Raw genomic sequence first — 27,236 nt, 5'->3', positions numbered from 1 at the left:
AAAAATCCTCCACAAAAGACTTGCAAACCCAATCCAAAAGCACATTAAAAGAATTACACACCACAATCAAGTTTTACTCCAGGATGCAAGGGTGGTTCAACACAAGAAAATCACATAGTTCATAAAACCACATTAATAATTTGAAGAAGAAAAATCATATGATCATTTCAGTTGATGCAGAAAAGATGCTTGACAAAATACAACATCCTTTCTTGATAAAAAATAAAAAATACTCCAAAAGATAGGAATAGAAGAAAGCTTTCTCAATATACTAAAGTGCATATATGAAAAACCTACAACTAGCATTGTACTCAATGGTGAAAGGGTTGAAAGTTTTTCCACTGAGATCAGGAACAAGACAAGGATGTCCACTGTCACAAAAGTTATTCAGTACTGTTCTAGAAGTTCTAGTAGTGCAATTAGGCTAGACAGAGAAATAAAAGGCACCCAAATAGGAAAGGAAGAAGTAAAACTTTCAATGATGATATACTATGTCTAGAAAATCCTGAAAAATCTACAACACAGCTACTAGAATTAATAGATGAGTTCAGCAAAGAGGCAGGATACAAGATTAATATGCAAAAATAAACAGTTTTTAAACCCTAATGATGTGCAATCTCAGGAGGAAATCAGAAAAAAAATCCATTTATAATAGCAACCAAAAAAGTCACATATTTAGGAATAAACTTAAGCAAGGACATAAAGGAAATGTATTCAGAAAACTAAAAAACACTGCTAAAAAAAAAAAACAAGGAAGATGTAAATAAATGGAAGGACAATCCATGTTTATGGATAGGATGACTAAATATACTTAAGATGTTAATTCTACCCAAACTAATCTACAAATTCAACACAATCCCAATAAAAATCCCAACAGCATTTTTTTTTTTTGCAAAAATGGATAAGCCAATTATCAAATTTATTTAAAAGGGTGTATTAGTCAGCCAAAGGGGTGCTGATGCAAAATACCAGAAATTGGTTGGTTTTTATAAAGGGTATTTATTTGGGGTAGAGGCCTACAGATACCAGGCCATAAAGCATAAGTTACTTCCCTCACCAAAGTCTATTTTCACTTGTTGGACCAAGATGGTTGCCAATGGCTGTGAGGTTCTGGCTTCCTGAATTCCTCCCTTCCAGGTTCTTGCTTCTCTCTGGGTTCAGGTTCCTTTCTTCCTGGGGCTGGCTTCTCTTTCCTTTGGGAGCTTACTTCCCAGGGCTCCAGCTTAAGTCTTCAGCATCAAACTCCAACAGCAAAACCCCAACATCAGAAACCCTCAATTCTGCTCTTTGCCATGTCTTTTATCTGTGAGCCCCCCACCACCAAGGGGTGGGGACTCAATGCCCTAATAATAACTCAATCATGCACAGGTACTGATCAGATTAAAAGCATAATTCAACATCTATTTTTGGAATTCATAACCATATCAAACTGTTACAAAGGGTAAGGGGCCCAGAATAGCCAAAAAAATCTTAAAAAAGAACAATCAAGTTGGAGGACTCTCACTTCCAGAATTTAAAGCATACTACTTAGCTCCAGTGGTAAAAACAGCATGGTATTGGCATAAAGACAGACAGATTGATCAGTGGAACGGAAGAGAGAATTCAAACATAGACCTTCACATCTATAGTCAAGTGATTTTTGACAAGGCTGTCAAGACCTCCCAGCTAGGCAACAAATGGTACTGGGAGAACTGGATAGCAATATCAAAAAGAAAGAAACAGGACCTCTATCTCACACCTTATACAAAAATTAACTCAAAATTGATCAAGAACCTAAATATAAAACTCCTAGAAAAAAACGTAGGAAAGCATCTTCAAGATCTTGTGGTAGGTGGCAGTTTCATAAAAGTTACACCCAATACATGAACAACAAAAGGAAAAATAGATAAATGGGACCTCCTCAAAATTCAATATTTTGAACCTCACAGGACTTTGTCAAAAGGATAAAAAGGCAGATGACTCAATGGGAGAAAATATTTGGTAATCACATATCTGATAAGGGTTTAATATCCATAATATATAAAAAGAGATCATACAACACAAAAATGAAAAAGACAAACTACTTGATAAAGAAACAGACTTGAGTGGGGCAAGATGGTGACTGAGTGAGCTTACCTGATAATATCTCCTGCAAAGAAACAGCTGGGCAGTGTTGGAGGCTCTTCGGGACCAGGCTGTTTCAGGATTTTTGCAGGACAGGAGGTATCTGGACATCGATTTGGTGGGAAGTGAACTCAATCAGCAGTAAGAAGAACAAAGTGACAAAGATAAGATATAACACTTACACAAAAACAACAGCTAATTAATCCCCAAGACTAGACAATGAAGCTAAGGAACTGATTAAACTCGTCAAGATAAAATGATGACCAGACAGAAACAAAAATCTACAAACCAAACCAGTAATCAGGGAAACAGGGCTGAATCCAATGAACAAACTAAAAATCAGGAAGGGGAGCAGACCTTCTCACAAGAAATGAAAGATCTCAGAACATTTATCACTGACAAATTTAATGAAGTAAAGGAAGAGGTTAACAACATGAAGACAACACTTGGAGGGGAAATTGCAGACATACGCAAAAAGATAACAGATATGATGGGAATGAACACCACAGTTCAAGAAATCAAAAATACACTTGCAGCAAATATCAGCAGACTAGAAGAGGCAGAGCAGAGAATTAGTGATGTGGAAGACAGTACATAGGAAATCAAACAGATAGTAGAATTGGTCGATAAAAAGATAGAAAAAAATCCAGCTAGGACTTAGGGACCTGAATGATAATGCAAAACACTCAAACATACGTATTATAGGCATCCCAGAAGGAGAAGAGACGGGAAAGGGGTCAGAAGGAGTGTTGCAGGAAATAATGACTGAAAACTTCCCAAATCTACTGAAAAAGACAGATGTACATATCCAAGAAGCACAGCACACTCCAATTGTCATAAACTCCAACGGGCCCACCCCAAGACATACACTTGTCAAATTATCCAATGCTCAAGACAAAGAGAAAATTTTAAAAGCAGCAAGAGAAAAGAAAACCATCACATACAAAGGAAGCTCCATAAGCTTAAGTGCTGATTTCTCATCTGAAACCATGGAGGCAAGAAGGCAGTGGTATGATATAGTCAAGGTACTAAAGGAAAAAAATTTCCAACCAAGAATACTCTATCCAGCTAAACTAGCATTCAAAAATGATGGGGAGTTCAAAATATTCACAGATAAACAGAAACTGAAAGAGTATGCCAACAAGAAACCTCCCCTTCAAGAAATTCTAAAGGGAATTCTGCAGAACGAAAGGAAAAAACAGGACAGGCAGAGTTGGAGGAGAGTGTAAGAGCAACAAAAAAGACAAAAAGAGAAGGGGAAAAAAAAAGCAAACAAAATATGACAAACACAACTGCAATCAAAATATGGCTAACACAAATAATTCCTTGAAAGTAATAACACTGAATGTCAACGGATTAAACTCACCTATCAAAAGATTCAGACTGGGACATTGGATAAGGAAATATGACCCATCTATATGCTGTCTACAAGAGACACATCTTAGACCCAGAGACTCATGGAGGTTGAAAGTGAATGGCTGGAAAACAATCATACAAGCAAACAATAACCAAAAAAAGGCAGGAGTAGCTATATTAATATCAGACAAAATAGACTTTAAATGCGAAACAATTGTGAGAGACAAAGAAGGATACTACATTTTAGTAAAAGGGACAATCTGTCAAGAAGATCGAACAATCATAAATATTTATGCTCCTAACAAGGGTACCTCTAAATACGTGAGGCAAATGCTGGAAAAACTAAGTGAAAGAATAGATGCATCTACAATTATAGTGGGGGATTTTAATACACCACTATCAACTCTGGACAGAACATCTCAAAAGAGAATCACTAAAGAAACAAAATATTTGAACAGTATATTAGAGGAGCTGGATCTAATAGACATATATAGATCATTACACCCAAACACAGCAGGATATACATTTTTCTCAAGCGCACATGGATCATTCTCCAAGATAGACCATATGCTAGGCCACAAAGAAAGGCTCAATGAATTCAGAAAGATCGAAATCATACAAAACAATATCTCTGACCACAGTGGAGTGAAGCTGGAAATCTGCAAGGGTCAGAGGCCCAGATTTCACACAATTTGGAAATTAAACAGCACACTCTTAGAAAAACAGTGGGTCAAAGAGGAAATCTCAAAAGAAATCAACAACTACCTTGAAACAAATGATAATGATAACATAATATACCAAAATTTATGGGATGCAGCAAAAGTAATACTGAGAGGGAAATTTATAGCCATAAATTCATATATCAAAAAAGAAGAAAGAGCAAAAATTGAAGAACTAACTGCACATTTGGAGGAATTAGAAAAAACAACAACAAAGTAACCCAATAGGAAGAAGAAGGAAGGAAATAACAAAGATAAGAGCAGAACTAAATGAAATAGAAAATAAGAAAGTACTTGAAAAGATAAACAAGACCAAGAGCTGGTTTTTTGAGAAGATCAACAAAATTGACAAACCTTTAGCGAGACTCACAAAGAAAAAGAGAGAGAAGATGCAAATACACAAAATAAGGAATGAGAAAGGAGATATCACCAATGACCCCACAGAAATAAAGACTATCATAAGAGGATACTTTGAAAAACTATATTCCAACAAAAATGACAATTCAGAGGAAATGGACAAATTCCTAGAAATACATAAGCAACCCATATTGACAAAAGAAGAAATTGATGATCTCAACAAACCAATCACAAGTAAAGAGATAGAATCTGTCATTAAAAACCTCCCAACTAAGAAGAATCCAGGGCCAGATGGCTTCATAGGTGAATTCTACAAAACATTCCGGAAAGAACTAACGCCAATCCTGCTGAAACTATTCCAAAAAATCAAAACAGAAAGAACATTGCCTAACTCCTTCTATGATGCCAACATTACCCTAGTACCAAAGCCAAACAAAGACACCACAAGAAAGGAAAATTACAGACCAATTTCTCTAATGAACCTAGACGCAAAAATACTTAACAAAATACTTGCTAATCGTATTCAACAACACATTAAATGAATTATACACCACTACCAAGTGGGATTCATTCCAGGTATGCAAGGATGGTTCAACATAAGAAAATCAATCAATGTAATACACCATATAAACAGATTGAAGGAAAAAAATCACATGATTATATCTCTAGATGCAGAAAAAGCATTTGACAAAATACAGCACCCTTTCTTGATAAAAACACTCCAAAAGATTGGAATACAAGGGAATTTTTTGAACATGATAAAAAGTATATATGAAAAACCTACAGCCAACATTGTTTACAATGGAGAAATCCTAAAATCCTTCCCTCTAAAGTCAGGAACAAGACAAGGATGCCCATTGTCTCCCCTTCTATTTAACATTGTCTTAGAAGTACTTGCTCGAGCACTGAGGCAAGAACCAGATATAAAAGGCATTCAAATTGGAAAGGAAGGAGTCAAAATTTCATTATTTGCAGATGATATGATTCTATACATAGAACACCCTGAGAGATCTACAACAAAGCTTCTAGAACTCATAAATGAGTTTAGTAAAGTCGCAGGTTATAAGATCAATGCACAAAAATCAGTAGCATTTTTGTACACCTATAATGAGCAAGATCAGGAGGAAATCAAGAAACAAATACCATTTACAATAGTAAATTAAAAAATCAAATATTTAGGAATAAATTTAACTAAAGATGTAAAAAACTTATACACTGAGAACTATACAAGACTGTTCAAGGAAATCAAAGAAGACCTAAATAAATGGAAGAATACTCCTTGTTCATGGATAGGAAGACTAAATATTATTAAGATGTCTATCCTACCAAAACTGATCCATACATTCAATGCAATCCCAATAAAAATCAACACAGCCTTCTTTAAGGAACTAGAAAAACTAACTATGAAATTTATCTGGAAAGGAAAGAGGCCCCGAATAGCCAAAGACATATTGAAAAAGAAAAACGAAATTGGAGGAATCACACTACCTGGCTTCAAAACATACTACAAAGCTACAGTAGTGAAAACAGCATGGTATTGGCATAAGGAGAAACACACAAACCAATGGAATCAAATTGAAAGTTCTGATATAGAACCTCATATATATAGCCATATAATATTTGATAAAGCCACCAAACCCTCTCAACTGAGAGAGAATGGCCTATTCAACAAATGGTGCCTGGAGAACTGGATATTCATATGTAGAAGAATGAAAGAGGATTACCATCTCACACCTTATGCAAAGATCAACTCGAGATGGATCAAAGACCTAAATATAAGAGCCAAGACCATAAAGACCCTGGAAAGCAGTGTAGGGAAACATCTACAGGACCTTGTAATAGGAAATGGCTTCATGAATATCACACCAAAAGCACGAGCAGCAAAAGAACTAATAGATAAATGGGACTTCCTCAAAATTAAAACCTTCTGCACCTCAAAGGAGTTTGTTAAGAAAGTAAAAAGGGAGCCCACACAGTGGGAGAAAATATTTGGCAACCATATATCTGATAAGAAACTTATAACTTGCATATATAAAGAACTCATATATCTTGAAAATAAAAAGATAAACAACCCATTTTAAAAATGGGAAAAAGATTTAAACAGACACTTCTCCATAGAAGAAATACAAATGGCTAAAAAGCACATGAAAAAATGCTCCAAATCTCTAGCTATCAGGGAAATGCAAATCAAAACTACAATGAGATACCATCTTACTCCCATAAGATTGGCAGCTATAAAAAAAACAGAAGAATACAAATGCTGGAGAGGATGTGAAGAAAGGGAACACTCATCCACTGCTGGTGGGAATGCAGAAGGATCCAACCATTCTGGAGGACAGTTTGGCGGTTTCTCAAAAAGCTAACCATAGATGTGTCATATGATCCAGCAATACCACTGCTGGGTATATACCCAGCAGAACTGAAAACAAGGACACAAACCGATATATATACACCAATGTTCATAGCAGCATTGTTCACTATCGCCAAAAGTTGGAATCAACCCAAATGCCCATCAACAGACGAGTGGATCAATAAAATGTGGTATATACATACAATGGAATACTACGCGGCTGTAAGAACAAATACACTACAAACACACGTGATAACATGGATGAATCTTGAGAACCTTATGTTGAGTGAAGCAACCCAGGCATTGAAGGACAAATACTACATGACCTCAATGGTATGAAATAAACAAGCTGCCTCAGAGAGCTAGAGACTGAACGATAGGCTTACAGGAAATCGGGGGGTGGAGGAAGGATGTGAGCCGACAACTGCAGGGGTGGAATTTATGATGAGCTGGTGGTAAGTATGAACACAAAGAAGAGATAAAATGGGGGCAAGGGGTTGCCTTTGGGTGGGGCTTTGTGGGTTTGAGGGGGGCTGGGGATGGGCGGATGGGTAATATTTGCCAAAAAGTGGGTGGAGGGAGGGGTAGCATACAAACACAGGAGAGTGTCAGGTGTTGGTTGGGAATAAAATGCTGAGAAAATCGTATCAAAATATAATTAAGAGGGTTACCTGTTTAGGATGCTCAGAAGGGATGGTCCGATGCGGGACGGGCTCCTGGGGAATGTCTGAATGCTCATTTTGCCAGAGTGGGTGATACCATTGGGTAGAGACCCAAGTAGTGAGAGTGGGGGTGGACCCACATCCTGGGGAGGACTAATGCCATCAAATAGAGGGAACTGTATCTCTCGAGAGAAAGGGTGGCTCCCAGGGCATTGGGGTAGCTGAGCAAGTTAGGACCTGAATACTGTTGCAAGTATCTCTGGACGTGGCTCCTCGGGAAACGGAGGTTGGCTGTCACTGTGGGCACCAAGGGAATGGGAAAATGGATGTTAAATGTGTGAAACCAAGGTAAATGTGGGGTAAGAGAGGAGTTTCGTGAGAGTACACAAGGATTGATATAAAATATGTAATATAACATCATAAATATATAGGGGACGACAGAATGATATTGTAAACCATAATGTAAAACATAGGATAACTAAAAATGTTAGAAAACTGTGTGTCCTAAAGTATGCACCACAATGTAAGCACAGATGTCACCTGGTTTGAAAGCTATTGTCTCAGACTCTGTACATCACTTTAAGTAAATATGTTGTGAATAGGTTGTAAGAGTATCGCTGTGGAAGGGAAAAGGTTTTGTGGTGGATGTGTGGGAGTTCTGTATATTGCATACATGAATTGCTGTGGTCTAGGGCTCTTGTGAAGAGAAGTTCAATAATTAGGGGAAAAAAAAAAAGGAAAAGAAAAAGATAGGATGTAGAATTTTTCCAAGTCAACACGTATTCTATATCTAACCTTTAAACCCATCGCTATATCCCATTTTGCTAGTAAGAGATCCTGACATTATATTGGGGCTTCAATATTCAGGAAGTTCTGGATCCCAGAGTGGTCCAACAATGGCAGCGGAGGAATACTGGTATAGGATACTATTGACAGGGGATATATGGCTGACAGGGAGCTATACAGGGCATATGTCCAGGGTGCATGGTAATGTTTGGATATACTCATAGTGGCAACAATTAAAAACTAAAGCTGGGGGGGGGGTACTGGGTCCCTGGCTGGGGGTGCTGTGCCGTGTCCCTAGGGAAGCAGCGGCAGTCCCCCAAGTGCAGTGGCAAGGACCGAGAAGGAATGAGGGTCCAACAGTGAGCCCCTGATACTAATGACTATGCTTGTGAGCCTATATGCCTGAAATAAGAACAAGGCCTAGAGCAGCACTGTGCCTGGGAATTTCCTCCTGACAGCCTTCATGTTACTCAAATGTGGCCAGTCTCAAAGCCTAACTCAGCATCTAAATGCAATGCCTTCCCCCCAGCGTGGGACATGACACCCGGGGATGAGCCTCCCTGGCACCAAGGGATCACTATCAACTAACAACTGATAATGCAACTGGAAAATGACCTTGAATTGAAGGTTCGATGCGGATCAGTAGAATATCCCTGTCTACATAGAATAATATGACTTTAAAATGCTGTTTGATCTAATGTAAGGGGGAAATAGAAAGGAGAAATGAGTTTATATGGCTATGAGTCTCTAAAAAAAAGAGTCTGGAGGCTGTCAGAAGGATTGCCCTTATGCACAACTGAGTAGAGTCTAAGAGACAGATAAAGTAGATACAATCCCCAGGTACTGGTTCCTTTGAGGGCTAAAGGGACCCACGGGTTCTATGGTCATGGCAGATAGGGTTCACTGCCATGTCAGATGGCCCTTCTTTGGAGCTGGTGTTTCTGCATGATGAAACTGGACCCAGAGAGGATCTCTTTTCATAAGACTATCATGCTACTTTACTGGAATTGTAGTTGGTATTGGGGTTTAAGATATATTTGGGGGATTGAATCTTTTTACTGACAATATGATAGCCAGGCCCTGAGCCTCAACAGACTCCAGCTCCTACAATCTGATTTATTGGACTCACCTCACTCAGCTAAGATGGAGTTGAAGAAGGACAACCACCACACCATGGAGCCTAGAGTGCCTACAACTGAAAGCAGGAGGATTGCATCCAGTAACCATGTGGAATCTGAGCCTCCTCTTGACATAGAGGTGCAACGGACACAACCAATCCAAGGACCACAGAGAAAAGGTGGCATTGGAGTGGGAAAAGTGGACATGGTGGCTGATGGGTATGGGGAATGGCAGGAAGAGATGAGATGTGGAGGCGCCTTTGGGACTTGGAGTTGCCCTGGATGGTGCTTCAGGGGCAATCACAGGACATTGTAAATCCTCCCAGGGCTCACTGGATGGAATGGGGGAGAGTGTGGGCCATGATGTGGACCAATGACCATGAGGTGCAGAGATACCCAGAGATGTACTTACCAAATGCAATGGATGTGTCATGATGATGGGAGTGAGTGTTACTGGGGGGGGGGGGGGGGAGGGGTGCAGTGGGGGTGGTGGGGTTGAATGGGACCTCATATTTTTTTAATGTAATATTTTTACAAAATCAATAACAAAAATAAAAAAGAAAGTAAAAAGGGAACCCACACAATGGGAGAAAATATTTGGCAACCATATATCTGATAAGAGACTTATAACTTGCATATATAAAGAACTCATATATCTTGAAAATAAAAAGATAAACAACCCATTTAAAAAATGGGAAAAAGATTTAAACAGACACTTCTCCATAGAAGAAATACAAATGGCTAAAAAGCACATGAAAAAATGCTCCAAATCTCTAGCTATCAGGGAAATGCAAATCAAAACTACAGTGAGATACCATCTTACTCCCATAAGATTGGCAGCTATGAAAAAAACAGAAGAATACAATGCTGGAGAGGATGTGAAGAAAGGGAACACTCATCCACGCTGGTGGGAATGCAGAAGGATCCAACCATTCTGGAGGACAGTTTCGGGGTTTCTCAAAAAACTAACCATAGATTTGCCATATGACCCAGCAATACCACTGCTGGGTATATACCCAGCAGAACTGAAAACAAGGACACAAACCGATATATGTACACCAATGTTCAAAGCAGCATTGTTGACTATCGCCAAAAGTTGGAATCAACCCAAATGCCCATCAACAGATGAGTGGATCAATAAAATGTGGTATATACATACAATGGAATACTACGCGGCTGTAAGAACAAATACACTACAAACACACGTGATAACATGGATGAATCTTGAGAACCTTATGTTGAGTGAAGCAACCCAGGCATTGAAGGACAAATACTACGCGACCTCAATGATATGAAATAAGCAAGCTGCCTCAGAGAGCTAGAGACCGGAAGATAGGCTTACAGGAAATCGGGGGGTGGAGGAAGGATGTGAGCCAATGTCTGCAGGGGTGGAATCTATGATGAGCTGGCGGTAAGTATGAGCACAAAGAAGAGATAAAATGGGGGCAAGGGGTTGCCTTTGGGTGGGGCTTTGTGGGTTTGAGGGGGGCTGGGGATGGGCGGATGGGTAATATTGCCCAAAAAGTGGGGGGAGGGAGGGGCAACATACGAACACAGGGAGTGTCAGGTGTTGGTTGGGAATAAAATGCTGAGAAAATCGTATCAAAATATAATTAGGAGGGTTACCTGTTTAGGATGCTCGGAGGGGATGGTCTGATGTGGGACGGACTCCTGGGGAATGTCTGAATTCTCATTTTGCCAGAGTGGGTTGTACCATTATGTAGAGACCCAAGTAGCGAGAGTGGGGGTGGACCCACATCCTGGGGAGGACTAATGCCATCAAATAGAGGGAACTGTATCTCTCGAGAGAAAGGATGGCTCCCAGGGCATTAGGGCAGTTGAGCAAGTCAGGCCCTGAACACTGTTGCAAGTATCTCTGGACGTGGCTCCTCAGGAAATGGAGGTTGGCTATCACTGTGGGCCCCACGGGGAGGGGAAAATGGATGTTGAATGGATGGAACCAAGGTAAAGGTGGGGGTAAGAGAGGAGTTTCACGAGAGTACACAAGGATGGATATAAAACATGTAATATTACACCATAAACATATAGGGGACGACAGACTAATAATGTAAACCATAATGTAAAACATAGGATAACTAAAATTTTAGAAAACTGTATATCCTAAAGTATGGACCGCAATGTAAGCACAGATGTCACCTTGTTTGGGAAAAAAAAAAAAAAAGAAACAGACTTGAATGATTAGGCACCTCCCTCTCACATGGGAGGTCCTCAGTCTGCTTCCTGGTACCTCCTAAAAGGAAGATGAGCACACAACAAATAGACACAGTGAATACAAACAATGAGGGGATGGGAATAAATAAATAAATAAAATCTTTAAAAAAAAAAACTTGAATAGACAATTGTCCAAAGAAGAAATATGAATGGCAAAGAAACACATGAAAAAATGTTCAACATCATTAGCAATTAGGGAAATGCAAATCAAAACTACAATGAGATATCATTTCACACCTATTAGATTGGCCAGTATTAGAAAGCCAGAAAATTGTAAATGTTGGAGAGGATGTGGAGAGATAGGAATGCTTATTCACTGTTGGTGGAAATGTAGAATGGTACAGCCACTGTGAAGGACTATTCAGCAGTTCCTGAGGAAGTTGAATATAGACTTGCCATGTGACTTGGCAATACCATTACTAGGTACATATCCAGAACTGAGAGCAATGACACAAACAGACATCTACACACCAATGTTCATAGCAGCTTTATTCACAATTGCCAAAAGTTATAAACAACCCTGGTGTCCATCAACTGATGAATGGATAAACAAATTGAGGTATATACACATGATGAAATATTATGCAGCAGTAAGAAGAAATGAAGTTGTGAAGCATATGACAGCATGGATGAACCTGGAGGGCATTATATTGAGTGAAGCAAGCCAGACACAAAAGGACAAATGCTGTTTGATTATGCTATTATGACCTAAATATATTATGTAAACTTATGGAGTTAATAATTAGAATATAGGTCACCAGAAAATAGAATGAGAGTAGAGAATGGAAAGCTGAGGGTTAATCTGTGCAGAATTGGTTTAAAGGTTTTTTGTAAATCTTTGGATATGAATGTAAATGGTGAGAGCATCTCATGGTGTTTTGTCTAGCAAAGCTATTACATCAGTATGCCACTGGTTGAAAGGGAAATTCTAAACATATTACTAGAAGGAAAGCTAAAAAATGCAACATGGGACTGTATAACAGTGTAGCCTCATGTAAAATACAAGTGATATTGCATATATAAGACCTTTACAAAATATAAATACACATATTCTGGAAAGAAGGAAGCAGAATGGCAGCTATGTATGGCAGGGAAAGCAGAAACAGATTGAGAGGTGGTGAGTTTTGTTTGTTTGGCTTTTATTACTATTATTGTTATTATTACTGGAATAATGAAAATGCTCTAAAAATGATTGAAATTATGAATGCACCGCTAAGTGATTATACCGAATACCACTTATTGTACACCTTGGATTGATTTATGCTTTATTAATATGTATCAATAAAATGTATTTGTTAAAAAGAAACTATTAACTATTTTTTTTAATCTTTCTGTTCAGAAGACATTAAGAATATGAAAAGATAAGCCACAAACTGGGAGAAATTATTTGCAAAACATATATCTGATGAAGGACTTGCTTTTAGAACACATGAAAAAAAAAGTTTCAACTTAATACCAAGATAACAAACACTGAAATAAAAACATGGACGAAAGATTTGAAAGGGCACTTCATCAGGGAATATACAAATCATGAATAAGAGCATGAAAAGATGCTAAACACCATTAATCATTATAGAAATGAAAGTTAAAACCACTACATAACCCTAGAATGGCCAAAATTTTTAAAGAATGACAATACAAGTGTTGCCAAGAATGCGAAGTAACTGAAACGTATAAATTGAGGATGGAATGCAATGTGGTACAACCAGTTTGCAAAACAGTTTGACAGACTCATCCAAATTTAAATTTTCTTCTACTCATCAAAAGACATTGTTAAGAAAATGAAAATGCAAGCCACAGACTGAGAGGAAGTGTTTGTAATATATTTATCTGACAAAATAAAAAAGCTAGATTGTAAAAAGAATTTCTACAAATCACTCAAAAAAACATAAGCAATCCAATAAAAAATGGGCTAAAATATGACCTAAGCAAACTGAGCAGACTCACAGAGCTAGAGTCCAGAAGACGGGTTTACAGCAGACAGAAAGGGAGTAGAGGGCGGTGAGCCATGCCCATAAGGACAAAATCTATGATAAGGTGGAAGGGTGTTTGGGCAGCGGATAGGGTGAGAGTGGTGCAGTGATGTGATTGGGTTCAGCGGTTCTGGTCTGTGAGGGGGAGTAGAGTAGGGGGTTGGGTTGGACTATGGAACTGGAGGAAGGGTTGGTGGAAGGACGAGTTGAATTCTGAGGATTTGAAGGTCTGTGGTTAAAATTACAATGTTGGGAATGTTCTTTTGGCAAATAGGGCAAGGAAGGGTTACTGGTGTAGGGCATTGGGTTTGGGGGCATATACAGCATAGGGTGCACTGGGACATGCTTCCACAGAATATGTCACAGTGCATTATCTTAGAGGGTGGAGACACACACAGTAAAGGAGAAAATATTAAACTCCCATCCTGGGGAGTCCTGCTATATTCTCAATTAGAGGGACAAAATCCCTTGAGAACATAAGCAGTGCCTAATAAAAGAAAACAGACCAATATGTCAAGCCCTCATATTACTGCAAGTAAATATGAATCTTATTCTATAAAAATTGAAACTTAGTAGTTATAGTAGGTTCTGAACGGAGAGAGAGGAAAGAATAGAATAGATGGAGCATAGGGCATTTTTAAGGCATTCGAATTTTCTGCACAATCTTCCAATAATGGATACAGGTCATTTTACATTTTGTCAAAATCTATAAAAGTGTATGACCCAAAATGTAACCCATAATATAAACAATTGACCATGGTTAGTAGCAATGTTTCAATATTTGTATATCAAAAATGTGCCATTCAAATGTAAAATGTCATTAATAAGGGAGAGTGGGAAAAGGGGCGTAGGTGTTGGGTATATAGGAATCCCCTATATTTTCTATGTGACTTTTCTGTAACCTAAAGCTTCTTAGAAGATAAAATGAAAAAAACAAGACACGGGGGGAATATATGGAAGAAAATGTCACTGTACATACAAGATAACAGATCTTACAGTGATGAAAGATAATGTCTAAAATTTTTTTATATTATTTCAAATTTTTAAATTTTGTATTTTATTTGCTATTTTAAAAACTATATTTTCTTTTCTTATTAATTTTATTTGGTTATTTTGTTAGCTTTTGGAGAGATTTTGGACCACAGAAGGGGCACAACTCTGGCAGGGGAGGATCACTCAAGCAGAATGTCTGCGATGGGGAGGGGTGCACCTGGCGCATGCCTCTAAGGCATATGAATATGTTCAAGTGTTCACAGGGTGTTGTCTCAGTGACTGGAGACCCACAAAATAACCAAAAGAATATTGATTCCCATCCTGGGGAGTTCTGCTACATTCTCTAACCAGATGACAACTATCCCCTGAGCACAAGGGCAATGCCTAGTAAAGGAAGACAGACCATTATGCCAGGCCCTTGATATTGATGACTGTACTTACAAAATTTTTCTTGTGCAATTGAAACATAGCTTAAGCATTACCTCCTAAAAACCTCCTTCTGGTTTACTCAAATGTGGCCTCCCTCTAAGTCAAACTCAGCATATAAATGCACTACCTCCACACACCCTTCCCAGGTGAGGCATGACTCCCAGGGATGAGCCTCCCTGGCACCAAAGGGTTATTACCAAGTACCAACTAACAATGCATCTGGAAAAAGACTGACCAAGGGGGGAAATATTAAATACAAATGAGTTTTTATGTATAAGAGATTTCAAAGGGAGTCAGGACATCAATCCACTTATGCACATCTCAGCAGGATCTCATTGACTGCCACAGTAAACAGTGCCTCAAACAGCACGCTCTACTAGAGATATCCAGACACTATAAGCAGGGCAGACAAGCTCAGGAATTCAGCACACTGCCAGTGGGCCTTACTTGGGAATTTATGCTCCCCAGTGTAACAGAGTTAGACTCATTTATAGTCTCCCTACACATGGTCCTTCCGCCCCTTTTATCTGAACCTATAATTAGCACTATACTTGTTAGATATATGTTCCAAAGACTTAAACATTTGGTCCATTCATATGCCAGTTGAGCCCTGAATCTCAGCAGAGTTGCAACACCAACTCTCCAGTTCATTTGACTCACCCAGGACAACTAACAAGGAGATAATGATACGCAATACCCATTCCAAGGAACAGAGAATGTCTGAAACTGCAAGCAAGATAGTTCCATCCATCTGCCCATGAGGATCTAAGGTCCCCTCTAAATTAGAAACAGAGTGGGCATCACCATTCCCAAACCCTCAAGATTGGGGAATGAACAATGGACTAAAGCAGACTTATTATTATTCTATTATAGACTTATTATTATTCTAGCAATGGAAGAACTCTTATCATTGATATAAAGGCAGTGGTCAACAGATGTTCTGAGGGGAGAGACAGGGAAGAATAGGTTTAATATAGGGGCATTTTCAAGACCCTGGAATTGTCCTGCATAACCTCACAATGATGGAGACAGGCCATTATATATTTTGTCATAACCAACAAAACTGTGTGGGACAGAATGTAAACTATAACATAAATTATAGACCATGGTTAGTAGCAACGCTTCAATATGTGTTCTTCCACTGTAACAAATGTACCATACTAACGAAGGATGTTGTTAATATGGGAAAATGTGGGAGGGAAAGGGAGTGGGACATATGGCAATCCCCTATATTTTTATGCAACATTTATGTAATACAAACCTTCTTTAAAAATAAAAAAAAAAATTTTTTTTTTAAATGAGCCAAAGATTTATGGTGAGGGCTGCCTAGAAGGTGGCAAGAGAATTTGTGGGGATGATAGAAAAGTTCTGTGTCTTTACTAGGGTAATGGCTACATAAGTGTATAAGTTTATAAAAACTCATTAATTTATACACATAAGAGCTGCACATTGCACTATCTAAATTTTTCCTCAATTTTAACAAACTAAAAATAATATATTAGAGCTATATTATGCCTTCACTTAATCTTGGATCTATCTGTATTTCAGTTTATAACACTCTCAGGTTTCATACTGTTTCCACAGTGGTACTTGAAAGCATTTTATAAATTATAAGGTAATATAATGGTATAAAGTATTATTAATCCTACTTCAATAAAAATACTTCATTATATGTTCTAAAACCACCTCTTGTGAGTTTCAGATGATTGCTTCCAAGTGAGCTAGGATTTGGTGGAAAAATTCAATGTTTACTCTATCCATATCCTTTGTGACTAGACTCTTAGGAAAAAAAAAACAAACAACATATTATTCTTGCTTTTAGCCTTTCCTCACTGCAGGTTCTCTCAATTCTTTAATAAAATTAGATTCCCTTTTCTGTAGTATTTACTCAGTTTTTACACTTATACATGATATTCTACTGATGAATAGACCTTAGCATGATATTTTTAATATACTTCCCAATATGTACCAGTCATTTATTTATTAATCTGCGTGCAAAAGGAGAACATTGGGCTAATGTCCTTAGAAGTTTCATTAATCTCTTATTTGTTCACAATTATTAATTTTGCTTCAGTACTCCATAGAGATGTATTTTTTTTAAAGGATTGAACCCAGGACATCATGTATGGGAGGATGGTGTTCAACCACTGAGTGACATCTGCTCCCAACCATGGAGACACATATTAACAACGTCCCTCTAATTCTGGCTACTCTATCTCTGCTAAGGACACAGTTCTTTTTTTTTTTAAAGATTTATTTTATTTATTTATCTCTCCCCACCCCATCGTTGTTTTACACTTGTTATGTCTGTTCATCTTCTTTGTTTCTTTAGGAAGTATGGAAACCGAACCCAGGACCTCCACTGTGGGAGGGAGGTGCCTATTACTTAAGCTACCTCTATTTCCTGCTTTGTTGTACCTCTCATTATTTTTCCTTCATGACTTTTATTGTCATCTTGTCATGTCTGCTCATCATGCCTGCCCATCATCCCAGCTCCCTCTGCTTGTCCTCTTTAGGAGGCACTGGGAACTCCTACTCCCTGCTTTGTTGTGTCTCTTATCGTGCCTTTCTTCTTGTGTCTTTTGTTGCATCATCTTGTTACGTCAGCTTGCTGTACCCACCCAAAACCCCAGCTCACTGTCTTCTTCAGGAGGCACCAGGAACCAAACCACAGACCTCCCATGTGGTAGAAGGGAGCCCAATCGCCTGAGCCACATCCACTTCCCAGGACACAGTTCCCTTGATTGTCAGTCATCTGTTGTCCCCTTCCTGAGTGCACTTTGTTACCAATTCCTGCCCCCAGCAAGAGACCTTCTATCCTCCAGTTGCTGATGCTGTTATCATCTCTGATCTGATATCCCAGACATCTTATTCTGACTTTCTAGATGCCAGACCACATAATATCTTTTGTATTAGTTAGCCAAAGGGGTACTGATGCATAACACCAGAAATCTGTTGGCTTTTATAAAGGGTATTTATCTGGGGTAGAAGCTTACACCTACCAGGCCATAGAGCATAAGTTACTTCCCTCACAAAAGTCTGTTGCCACATGTTGGAGCAAGATGGCTGCCAATGGCTGCAAGGGTTCAGACTTTCTCTTCCTCCTAAGGCTCCGTGGTACCATCTTCTTCCAATCTCAGCTGCAGGCTGAGATAAGTCTTATCCCTCGCCCCCTTTGCCCCCCCCACCACCACCTTTCTGAGCCTCATTTCTCTCAGGGTTCAGCTGCTCTGCTCTCTCCACAAGGCCAGTTGTAGACTATCAGGCTAATGGTTCATCTCTCTTCCTGGGATCTCTGCTATGTGTTTATGTGTGTATAATGGAGCTTTTCTCTTTCCTCATGTATCTGCTTCTCTGTGTGCTTACTTCCTGGGCTCCAGGATTGAAACTCTAACTTTTTCTTCTGCCATGTCGTTTTCTCTGTGAGTCCCCACCTACCAAAGGAGCGGGGCTGAAACATTCTACTGGCCCAATCAAAGCCTTAATCATTATTTAATCAAGTAAAAGTGAAACCTCTGAACCCAATATAATCTAATATGCCTAGAGGAACAGACCAGTTTGCAAACATAATCCAAGCTCTATATGTGGAATTCATAAACAATATCAAACTGCTGCACCTGTGATCACAAATTACCTATATTGCCTGTCCCCTGAACTTACTTCCAGTTTCCACACTTTGATACACACTAGAGACCATTAGCACCTGAAGTCCCTGACTGTTGATCCAATACCAGAATAAACCCTGTACCAGTACTCTTCTTAGCCCAGTGGAACAAGTTCCTTAAAAAGTCAGGTTACATCATCAATAACTGACAGGAATCTCGGAAGAATAAAAACTGGTTTCCAACTTTTAATAAATCTTAACTAATACATTTTTAATGAAGCCCATAGAATTTTAATACAATGTGGTGAATAAAAATAGATCAAAGTCTTTGTTAAAATGAAGGTCAATAATGAGAAAAGATGGAAGAGTTAGACAGAAATCAGGGGTCATAGAGACGGGAAGAGGAAGAAGTAAAAGAGAAAATGAGACAGAGAAAGACAAAGTGATGAAAAAAACTGAGACAAAGAGAAAAATAGAAATCAAAAGGGAAACACTGAGACAGAGAATGAAATAGATGAATAAGAGATGGAGAGAGAAAACCAGATAGAGGCAGAGAAAGAGATGAGAGGTTCAGAGAGTAGACCTTCTGTTTCTCAAACAGAGCAGCAGAAGAGAGGAGTCAGCATAATCCTTCCCATGTCCCTTCCTAATCATCAGTCCCTTCTGAGAAAACCAAATAAAAAAAAAAAAATTAAAACACCCTTTAGCAGTTTGATATAATGTATGGAATTCCAAAAAGAAATAATATAGATTACATTTATAAACTGGTCAGTTCCTCTGGTGTGATAACCCTTTGACTGTATTAGATTCAGCTGAAATGTCTGATTAAATTATGTTAAGATTAGGGCTCTGATCCAACCACATCATTAGAGTGTGACTCAGCATCTAGTCTCAGCCCTCTCGGGAATAAAAGAGACACTCACACAGAAGTAAATGCACTGAGAAGGAGAACACAGAAGCAGATATGCAGGAAGAGAGACTGCTCCATAGACATGACCCCTGGAAGAGAGATGAGCCTGATAATCTGCAGCTGACCTTGTGGAGAGACCAGAGCAGCTGAGCCCAGAAAGAAACAAGTGCTGGGGAGAAAGATGAGCCTTATGCCTGCAAACAGCTGAGCTTTAAAGAAGTTGGATCCATGGAGCCTTAAGAGGAAAGAGGAAGGATGAACCCTCACAGACATTGCCCACCATCTTGCTTCCACACATGGCAACAGATTTTAATAAGAAGCAACTTTGATTTGGGCTCTTTAGGGTCCTGTAACTGTAAGGTTTTACCCCAAATAAATACCCTTCATAAAAGCCAACAGAGTTCTGATACTCTGCATCAGTACCCCTTTGGCTAACAAATACACATCCAAACTTCAAATTTCAAACAATCCACTTTGTTGTAGTAGCAATAAGTGACCTGAGATTTCAATTTCAGTGAGGGTATGGAGAAAAGATAGAAACTCTTAGCATACACACACAACAAAAGCTAGTGCCTCTCTAGCTTCCCTGTCTGTGCCCAAAACCTTTCTCATGCTGGTTTGAGGATTATCCAAACTGCCCAGAAGAACTAATGAGGCAGAGGCTCAGAACCAGAAGAAGGAAACTGGCTGGCTCCGCACCTTCCTTCCTCCCCTCAAGCCTCAAAGGACATCCTTTGAGGAGCACAAGGACTCTTCCTCCTTGTCACTGGTCAAAATACTCTCCACCTTCTGAGAAAATACCCCCATCCTTCAAATTCCAAACCTAATTTATTCAGGACACTCCTTGCTTCTGGCAAGCATCACAGGACTCACTACCTATAAATCATCAATATTTGTCTATTAAATTAATAAATGTACACAGATTCAAGACATACATGTATATTAACTCATCCTTTGGGTACCTATGCCTTTACTCTTATATATTCATGAACTTCTATAAAGTTGGCTCATGGTATTAAACTAAAACATCCTCCTAGAAGCTTCCCTCTAAATCTGTTCCTCCAGTGTTCTCAACTTCACTGAGGGTATTACCATCCAAACTGTTCAGCCCTGCAAAAAACTTTCTCATGTGATTAGTAGGTCCTGTGATCTTATCTTCCTAATGTCAACTAACTTACCCCTCTATCCATCTGTGTTAGTATACTAGCTGCTAAAACAAATACCATGCAAGGACAGGCTTAACACCAGGAATTTATTGGCTCCCAGTTGTGAGTCTAGAAGTCCAAAATCAAGGCATCAGCAAGATGAAGCTTTCTCCGAGAAGACTGTGGCAGTCTAGGGATGGCTGCCAGCAATCCTTGGCCCTTGGCTTTTATGTCACATGGCGATGCACATGGCGATGTCATCTCCTTTCTCCACTGGGTTCCATTAGCTTCTGGTTTCTTGCTCATCTCATGACTTCTCTTTCCCTGTCCTATTTCCTTTGCTTATAAAGACTTCAGCCATCTTGGATTAAGGCCCACTCGCATTCAGTTTGGCCACACCTTAAGTAACAACATCTTCAAGGGTCCTATTTACAAATGGGTTTATACTCACAAGACCAGGAGTTGGGACCTGAACATGTCTTTTGTGGGGAATATGATCCATCCACATGCCAAAAGATAAATAAAACCCTTCTAAGTGGGTGTGACAGTTTATAATAGCAAAAAGAGAAAGATTTTTTTTTTTTAACCAATCCATTCCTGTGAGTGTGAGACCCTTTTGATTTTACTATATCAGTGAGGAGTGACTTGGATTGGGTCTCTACCCTCTTACTGGAGCTGATATAAACGGAGACAGAGAGAGTGACACAGGAAAAGGAAGCCACCATACTGATCTTGCTATGTGAGAGAGAGGAGGGCAGGAAAATAGAGAAGCCCAAGACCTGAGAGATCCTGGAATCTGGAACCAGCAGAGCACAGAGACACAGAAAGAGGCCCCTGAGGGGCTGGGCCCATGGGGCAGCTCAAGGCTCAGTAGACGAGCCTTGCCATATGCCTCACAGCTCACAGATGAACTTGGAAAGAAAGCAGAACAGTCAAGACTGAGAGACAAGGCCAGAAAGAAACAAGTCCTATGCCTGGTTGCCCACAGCTGAGTTCTGGGAGCTGAGCTCCACAAGACACTGAGCCTGGAGGGGAAGACAGAGACCTAGGCAGAGATCACCCACCATCTTGCTTCAACATGTGGCAGCTGACTTTGGTGAGAAAGCATGTATCCCTGATGGTGTTCTGATATGGTCATTTCACAGCTTCAGGAATGCACATTTTTACCCCAAATAAATCTCTTTTATAAACACCAACCCATTTCTGGTACTTGGCATCAGCAGCCCTGTGACAAACTAAGACATTGGATCTCCCTAATCTTTTCCATCTCACCTCATTTTTGCTAGAAACCTTTGCAAGGTCTTTGCAATCTTTATTAAAGAACTTCAGAAGAAATCTATAAGGAAATAGTTACCTATTTCTTCAGAATTAACATCAAACACCCTATCTTGGCACTGGGAACGTTCCCAATTATACTCTAGCCCACCTTCCCTAAATCATTTCCAACTACTCTCACTCCCCACCTAAAACCAAATTTCTCCTCATTCCTGAAACACTTCTCCTCTGCCAGGCTCATCAGGCTTCTATCCATAGATATTTATTTTTCCTTCCCTTCCTCCTTTTCTAAATAGAGATCTTGAAAAGTCAGCTCAAGTTGTATTTTGTTCCTCAACCTGTTCACCAAACTTAGGCAGAGTTAGTCCCTCCTGTCTTTAGGTTTCCAAGGCATTTAAAAGATGCATTTGTTATAATTTATATTATAATATATGATAATTATACTTAAGTACTTTTTTCCCCCATTAAATTAGGAGTTGTCCAAGTACAAAAACTGTCTCATTGACTTCTGTGAGAATTATAGAACATGCACATAGTAGGGGTGCAATAAAGTTGTGATGAATAAACATACCTTTCTGTGCTTTAATTAGTTGCTTTCCAATTTCCAGTGTCACAAAGGCAGTGCCATTTAGAACAATGTCAATTATGGTCTTCCAAGCATTAGGAGACAGCCGTTCAGTAGGAGAAATAAAATTCCCTGCTGCATTGTTTATCACAATCTAATAAATGAATGAAGCAAGTTACAGAAACTTTTATATGAGAAAGAACATTTTTTTCTCAAGGGCTTTTATTTCTAAAACTTATTAACCCAAATAACACAATGAATTTGAAGTTCACAGTCTGCAGTGAAAGAATGCCTTAAGGATTGGTTCAGTTTTACATTTTTGACTCTGGAAAAACCTCCTTTGATACCAAGTTTGAGGATCCTAACCCCTATTTTAAAATTAGGGTACAATACATTATTTAAAAAACTAATGCAAATTAAGTATATCTACCATGTAACCACAATTTCAAGGAATCTCAACAAATGCTTTTTTTTTCCTCTCTCTCTTTTATTGTGCCTTTTAATTTCTGATATCATTTTGGTTTAACTTGCCCCCAAAGAACACGTGACTTGTAACCTTTTTCTTCACTATCAAGAAAGATACTGCTTAGTTCTATAGCATATTCAATATTATTGGCCTATCTGAAAATATCTTTAACACAGAAAAGTAATTTCTTTGAGGCTTAAAGAGGAAATGACTTCTTTATAATATGTAAAACAAACAATAGCAAAATACCTATACAAATCTTAAAAAAGAGAAATCTGGAGTTTCCTGCAGTTTTCCTTGTTTGTATTATTCTCTGCCACTGATAAAGATAATCAAGTTATTAGGAAAAGCAAAGAGAATGAATCATTTAAACTGGATATTGTACCCTTGGATAACTGCTTTTGTTATTTCTTAATCCTATTTTATAAAGTGAAATCAAATTTGCTCTACATGATTGCAAATGTTTTTTTAAAGTATTCCTGGAAGGAAATAATAGAGCAAGTCCACCTGCTTTAGGGAGAGTTGCTATCTGAAAGTACAATTCACCTAGCTACAGAAAATAGGGGCTTTTCAACATCACACTTTCTCAAATCAATCTTTTATTTCCTTGGTGCACCTTGGTAGGTGTCATCAACATCAAGTGCCTTGGATTTGGGCTTCATCACCACTACACTTACATCAGGATATCCTGCGATTTTGATCAGTTCCGACACAGTGTTTTGAACCATATCAGGATTCCTAACATCACACTGAATTGCATGAACCTGCAAGATAATAAAGAGAAAAAAGAATCCTATGTTTTCCAGATTTCCCAAACCAAAGACATGAGTAAATTATTTAAACATGATATAAATCCAATTAATTCACAGTTTTTAATATACCTTATTTCCAGTTTCAGAAGAAATTTGTTCTGCAGTAGCCTTCAGAACATCAATCTTCCTAGAAATAAATACATGGTAATTTGAATACATTTTTTAAATGACTTCAGATTATATATATAGTTTTTTAAATTCCATATAGTGAAGAACACAGATTCCACAGGTTAAAAAAGAAAAGCATTTTTGAGAAAATATGAAAACTATAGCCAATATAAATTAGTTTGAATGGATTCATTTTCTAAAAGTTAAACTCAAACAATTTTATATATCTGATACTAAGTTATAAAAGTTTATTCTTAAACTAGGTACTTTAACATTATCTATGCATAGATTTAAAATCATTTCCTTAATTGCATTTGTATCATTTGTATCTATCTCTTTGTCCAAACCTGTTTTAAAAAGGAAACACATTCATGGTATGTTATAGTAGGCTTTAGACCAAATTAATAGGTTTGGACAACCTATATACATTCAGAATCGCTTGTCCTTGAAAGAAATATGAAAATAAACCATGAATATAAATCATATAGTATTACAATGAAAACAGCATTTTAAAGCTCTTTTTAAAAAAATTACAACATTAAAACAAAAATGTTAAAAGTCCTAGCCAATTTGAATTAAAGGAAAACATCTGAAAAAAAAATTGTGTCTTTGTAAATGACATACTGACTGTGGTTCAGATTAATCCTAATCGGGATACTCAAAAATTTACACCATTCAAAATTGTAGGAAGGGATAGGATTTTGGGTCTGTCTCTAAATTAGTTATGTGGTACCAAGATATGACTAAATTAGTTATACGGTACCAAAATATGACTAAATTTTTTTTAAAATGGCCTTCTACATGGTCTTACCCATCCCTCATTCACCACAACAGATGTTTTAAAATATCTGTCCACCTTACAGAAAATGGAAGGATTATATCCGTTACCATGGTACAAGGTTAATTAACTATTGAAGCAGTAATCATAATCACTCCCACTGAAAACAAAGCAGTCTCAATATAGCACTGTTCATCTTCTTATACAAAAAAAAAAAATTCTAACACTGAATTTGGGAAATGTATATATCAACAGTTCCAAATTCATCATTCACATCATCTCAAATTATAAATATCTCTTGCCTAAATTTATTTATATAATCTAAAGGATAATTTTTTTGTAAGATTAATTTGCTAATCAAACTACTCTGGCAAACTGTTTTCAATTTGGTGACAGAACTGTCTCTTCAAAGGACTCTCTTGCATTACGCAACTTGCTGAGAGTGACTTACCGACTAGCTATCACACACTGAGCACCGAGGCTGGACAGAACAGTTGTCATTCCTTTACCAAGGCCAGTTCCTCCCCCAGTAATGAAAGCCACTTTTCCTTGAAAACTATTAGGTGGTAGCATCACTTTTTGAAGGGGTGAAAAGAATTTAGACACTATAGCTTCAGAGTTTTGATACAGTATTTTGGTTCCATAACTGAAAAACTAAAGGGAAAAAAACGAATTAACCGAAATGCTTTACACACACACACACATATTCCCACAAAGGAGGTGCATTTTTAAAAACTTACTCTTGAATTGAATATTAATTAAATTCTTGAACTAATACAAACTCAATATAAACATATTGGTATCGTACTTAAATCAATTATTACTCTTTTTCTACCTGACTGTAGTTAAGCAAGTTAATGGAATAAATTCATGGGCTCTGAAGCCAGACTACCTGGGCTGGAATCTGCTCCTTAGTTGTACGACCCTCAGAAAATTATTTTACCTGTGCCTCAGTTTCTTCATCTATAAAACAGGGACAACAGTAGAACCTTCCTTATAGGATGTTGTAAGGATTGAATGAGGTAATATAAGCAAAAATACTAAGAACAGTGTGTAGCATATGGTACACACTCTATAAATGTTAGCATTATTATTTGCAGGGTTTGCCTAAATTTAAGCTTTAAAAAAACAACATAAAGCACTTTTGTCTTTTCACAAAAATAATCTGGATTAAAATAATATCCTCTTTTTGAATCACTGAAGACAAAAAATTAAGTTTTTTATAAAGATTTATTAAATCAAATGTCTTATCCCCTATTGTCTTATGGTTGATAAATTTATAAGAGATAAAATGTTTGTTATATTTAAAATAGGAAAATAAACCATTCTGAACCCAAAAAATCTGTATTGCCCCATTTTATATGCTATTAGTTTATCCTCTTATATTACTTATGAATATCACTGACAAACTCTCATATTTAATTACAGAAACAAACTTTAAGTGTTGAGTATAATAATAAACAATACAGCTTAACATTCATTTAGTATTTACCATATGCCAGGATTATAAAGCAAACTGTCTAATCTTTACAATGACCTTATGAAATACGTATTATTATTATCCCATTATACAGGAGGGGCCTATAGAGCCTAAAATACATTGTCCAAGTTGCAGAATCAAGATTTAAACAAGCTCAGTCCAAAGCCCTCTCTGTACTGAGCTTCTGGTGAGTCTTGATCACATCAATGAGGTAGGTAATATTCCCCAGGAGGTCATGATTGTAAGATTAAAGTTCCAGAATCTGCAAGAATATGCCTGTAAGCTCAATGGGCTAAATGGACTACCATCAGTTGGTCAGAAATTTATAAGAAAATAATTAGAAATGTGGTCAATGATTTAGGATAAAGCTGTTCATCAATTGGAAAGAGCACAAGAAAATGCTTATGATATGATATTAAATGAAAAAACAATGGACAGCATGTTCTTAACTAGAGAACATACAATACTGTAGGACTTAGAGTACATTCTTAACTGTAAAAAAGGTGTGTTTAGAAAAAAGACTAGAAAGAAATAGCAGTGACAGTGTATTCAATATTTACCAGGTGACAGACAACTAAATGGTAAATTCTATTATTATCTCCATCTCATTAGATGAGGAAACTGAGGCAGAGAAAAGTTAAGTAACTTACACGAAGATAAATAAAGACTTGACTCAAACCCGGGATCTGATTTTCAGAGTTCTTCCTTACACAGTTATTATCTCTAGGTGATAGGATTATGGATGATGATTTGTTCATTTTTTTTTATTAGGTTTTAGTATAGTCAAAATGTATCAAATAAGTATACTTTGCTTTTTTAAAAACATTATTAGAAAACAAAATTTAAGAATATATATAATAATTGGTGAAGATGAATTATGCTCATGCTGATTATTACCTTTAATCTTCATGATAACAAAGCCATTTATCATGCCTTGCTTTCAACTAGGCATGATAATCCAAACAACCTACAATAATCTTTCTCTACGTAAATGGCAGTTTTACTTAGGGGCTGT

The 27,236-nt window shown here is 37.8% G+C and overlaps 1 protein-coding gene across 1 annotated transcript in view; it reads right to left on the bottom strand.

Annotated features, from left to right (window-relative positions):
* Window positions 1-27,236, bottom strand: part of DECR1 (2,4-dienoyl-CoA reductase 1) — a 65,600-nt gene that overhangs the window by 29,153 nt on the left and 9,211 nt on the right. The window contains exons 2-5 of the mRNA XM_004474738.5: window positions 25,193-25,395; window positions 23,925-23,982; window positions 23,721-23,807; window positions 22,584-22,731 (exon numbers count right to left, since the gene is read on the bottom strand). Of these exons, the coding sequence (XP_004474795.2) occupies window positions 22,584-22,731; window positions 23,721-23,807; window positions 23,925-23,982; window positions 25,193-25,395 (496 nt within the window). The remainder of the gene's footprint in view (window positions 1-22,583; window positions 22,732-23,720; window positions 23,808-23,924; window positions 23,983-25,192; window positions 25,396-27,236) is intronic.

Source organism: Dasypus novemcinctus, chromosome 14, assembly GCF_030445035.2.
Source record: "Dasypus novemcinctus isolate mDasNov1 chromosome 14, mDasNov1.1.hap2, whole genome shotgun sequence".
Classification (NCBI taxonomy): domain Eukaryota; kingdom Metazoa; phylum Chordata; class Mammalia; order Cingulata; family Dasypodidae; genus Dasypus; species Dasypus novemcinctus.
The sequence above is the reverse complement of the archived record's forward strand: the minus strand, read 5'-3'. Positions and strand labels throughout refer to the sequence as shown.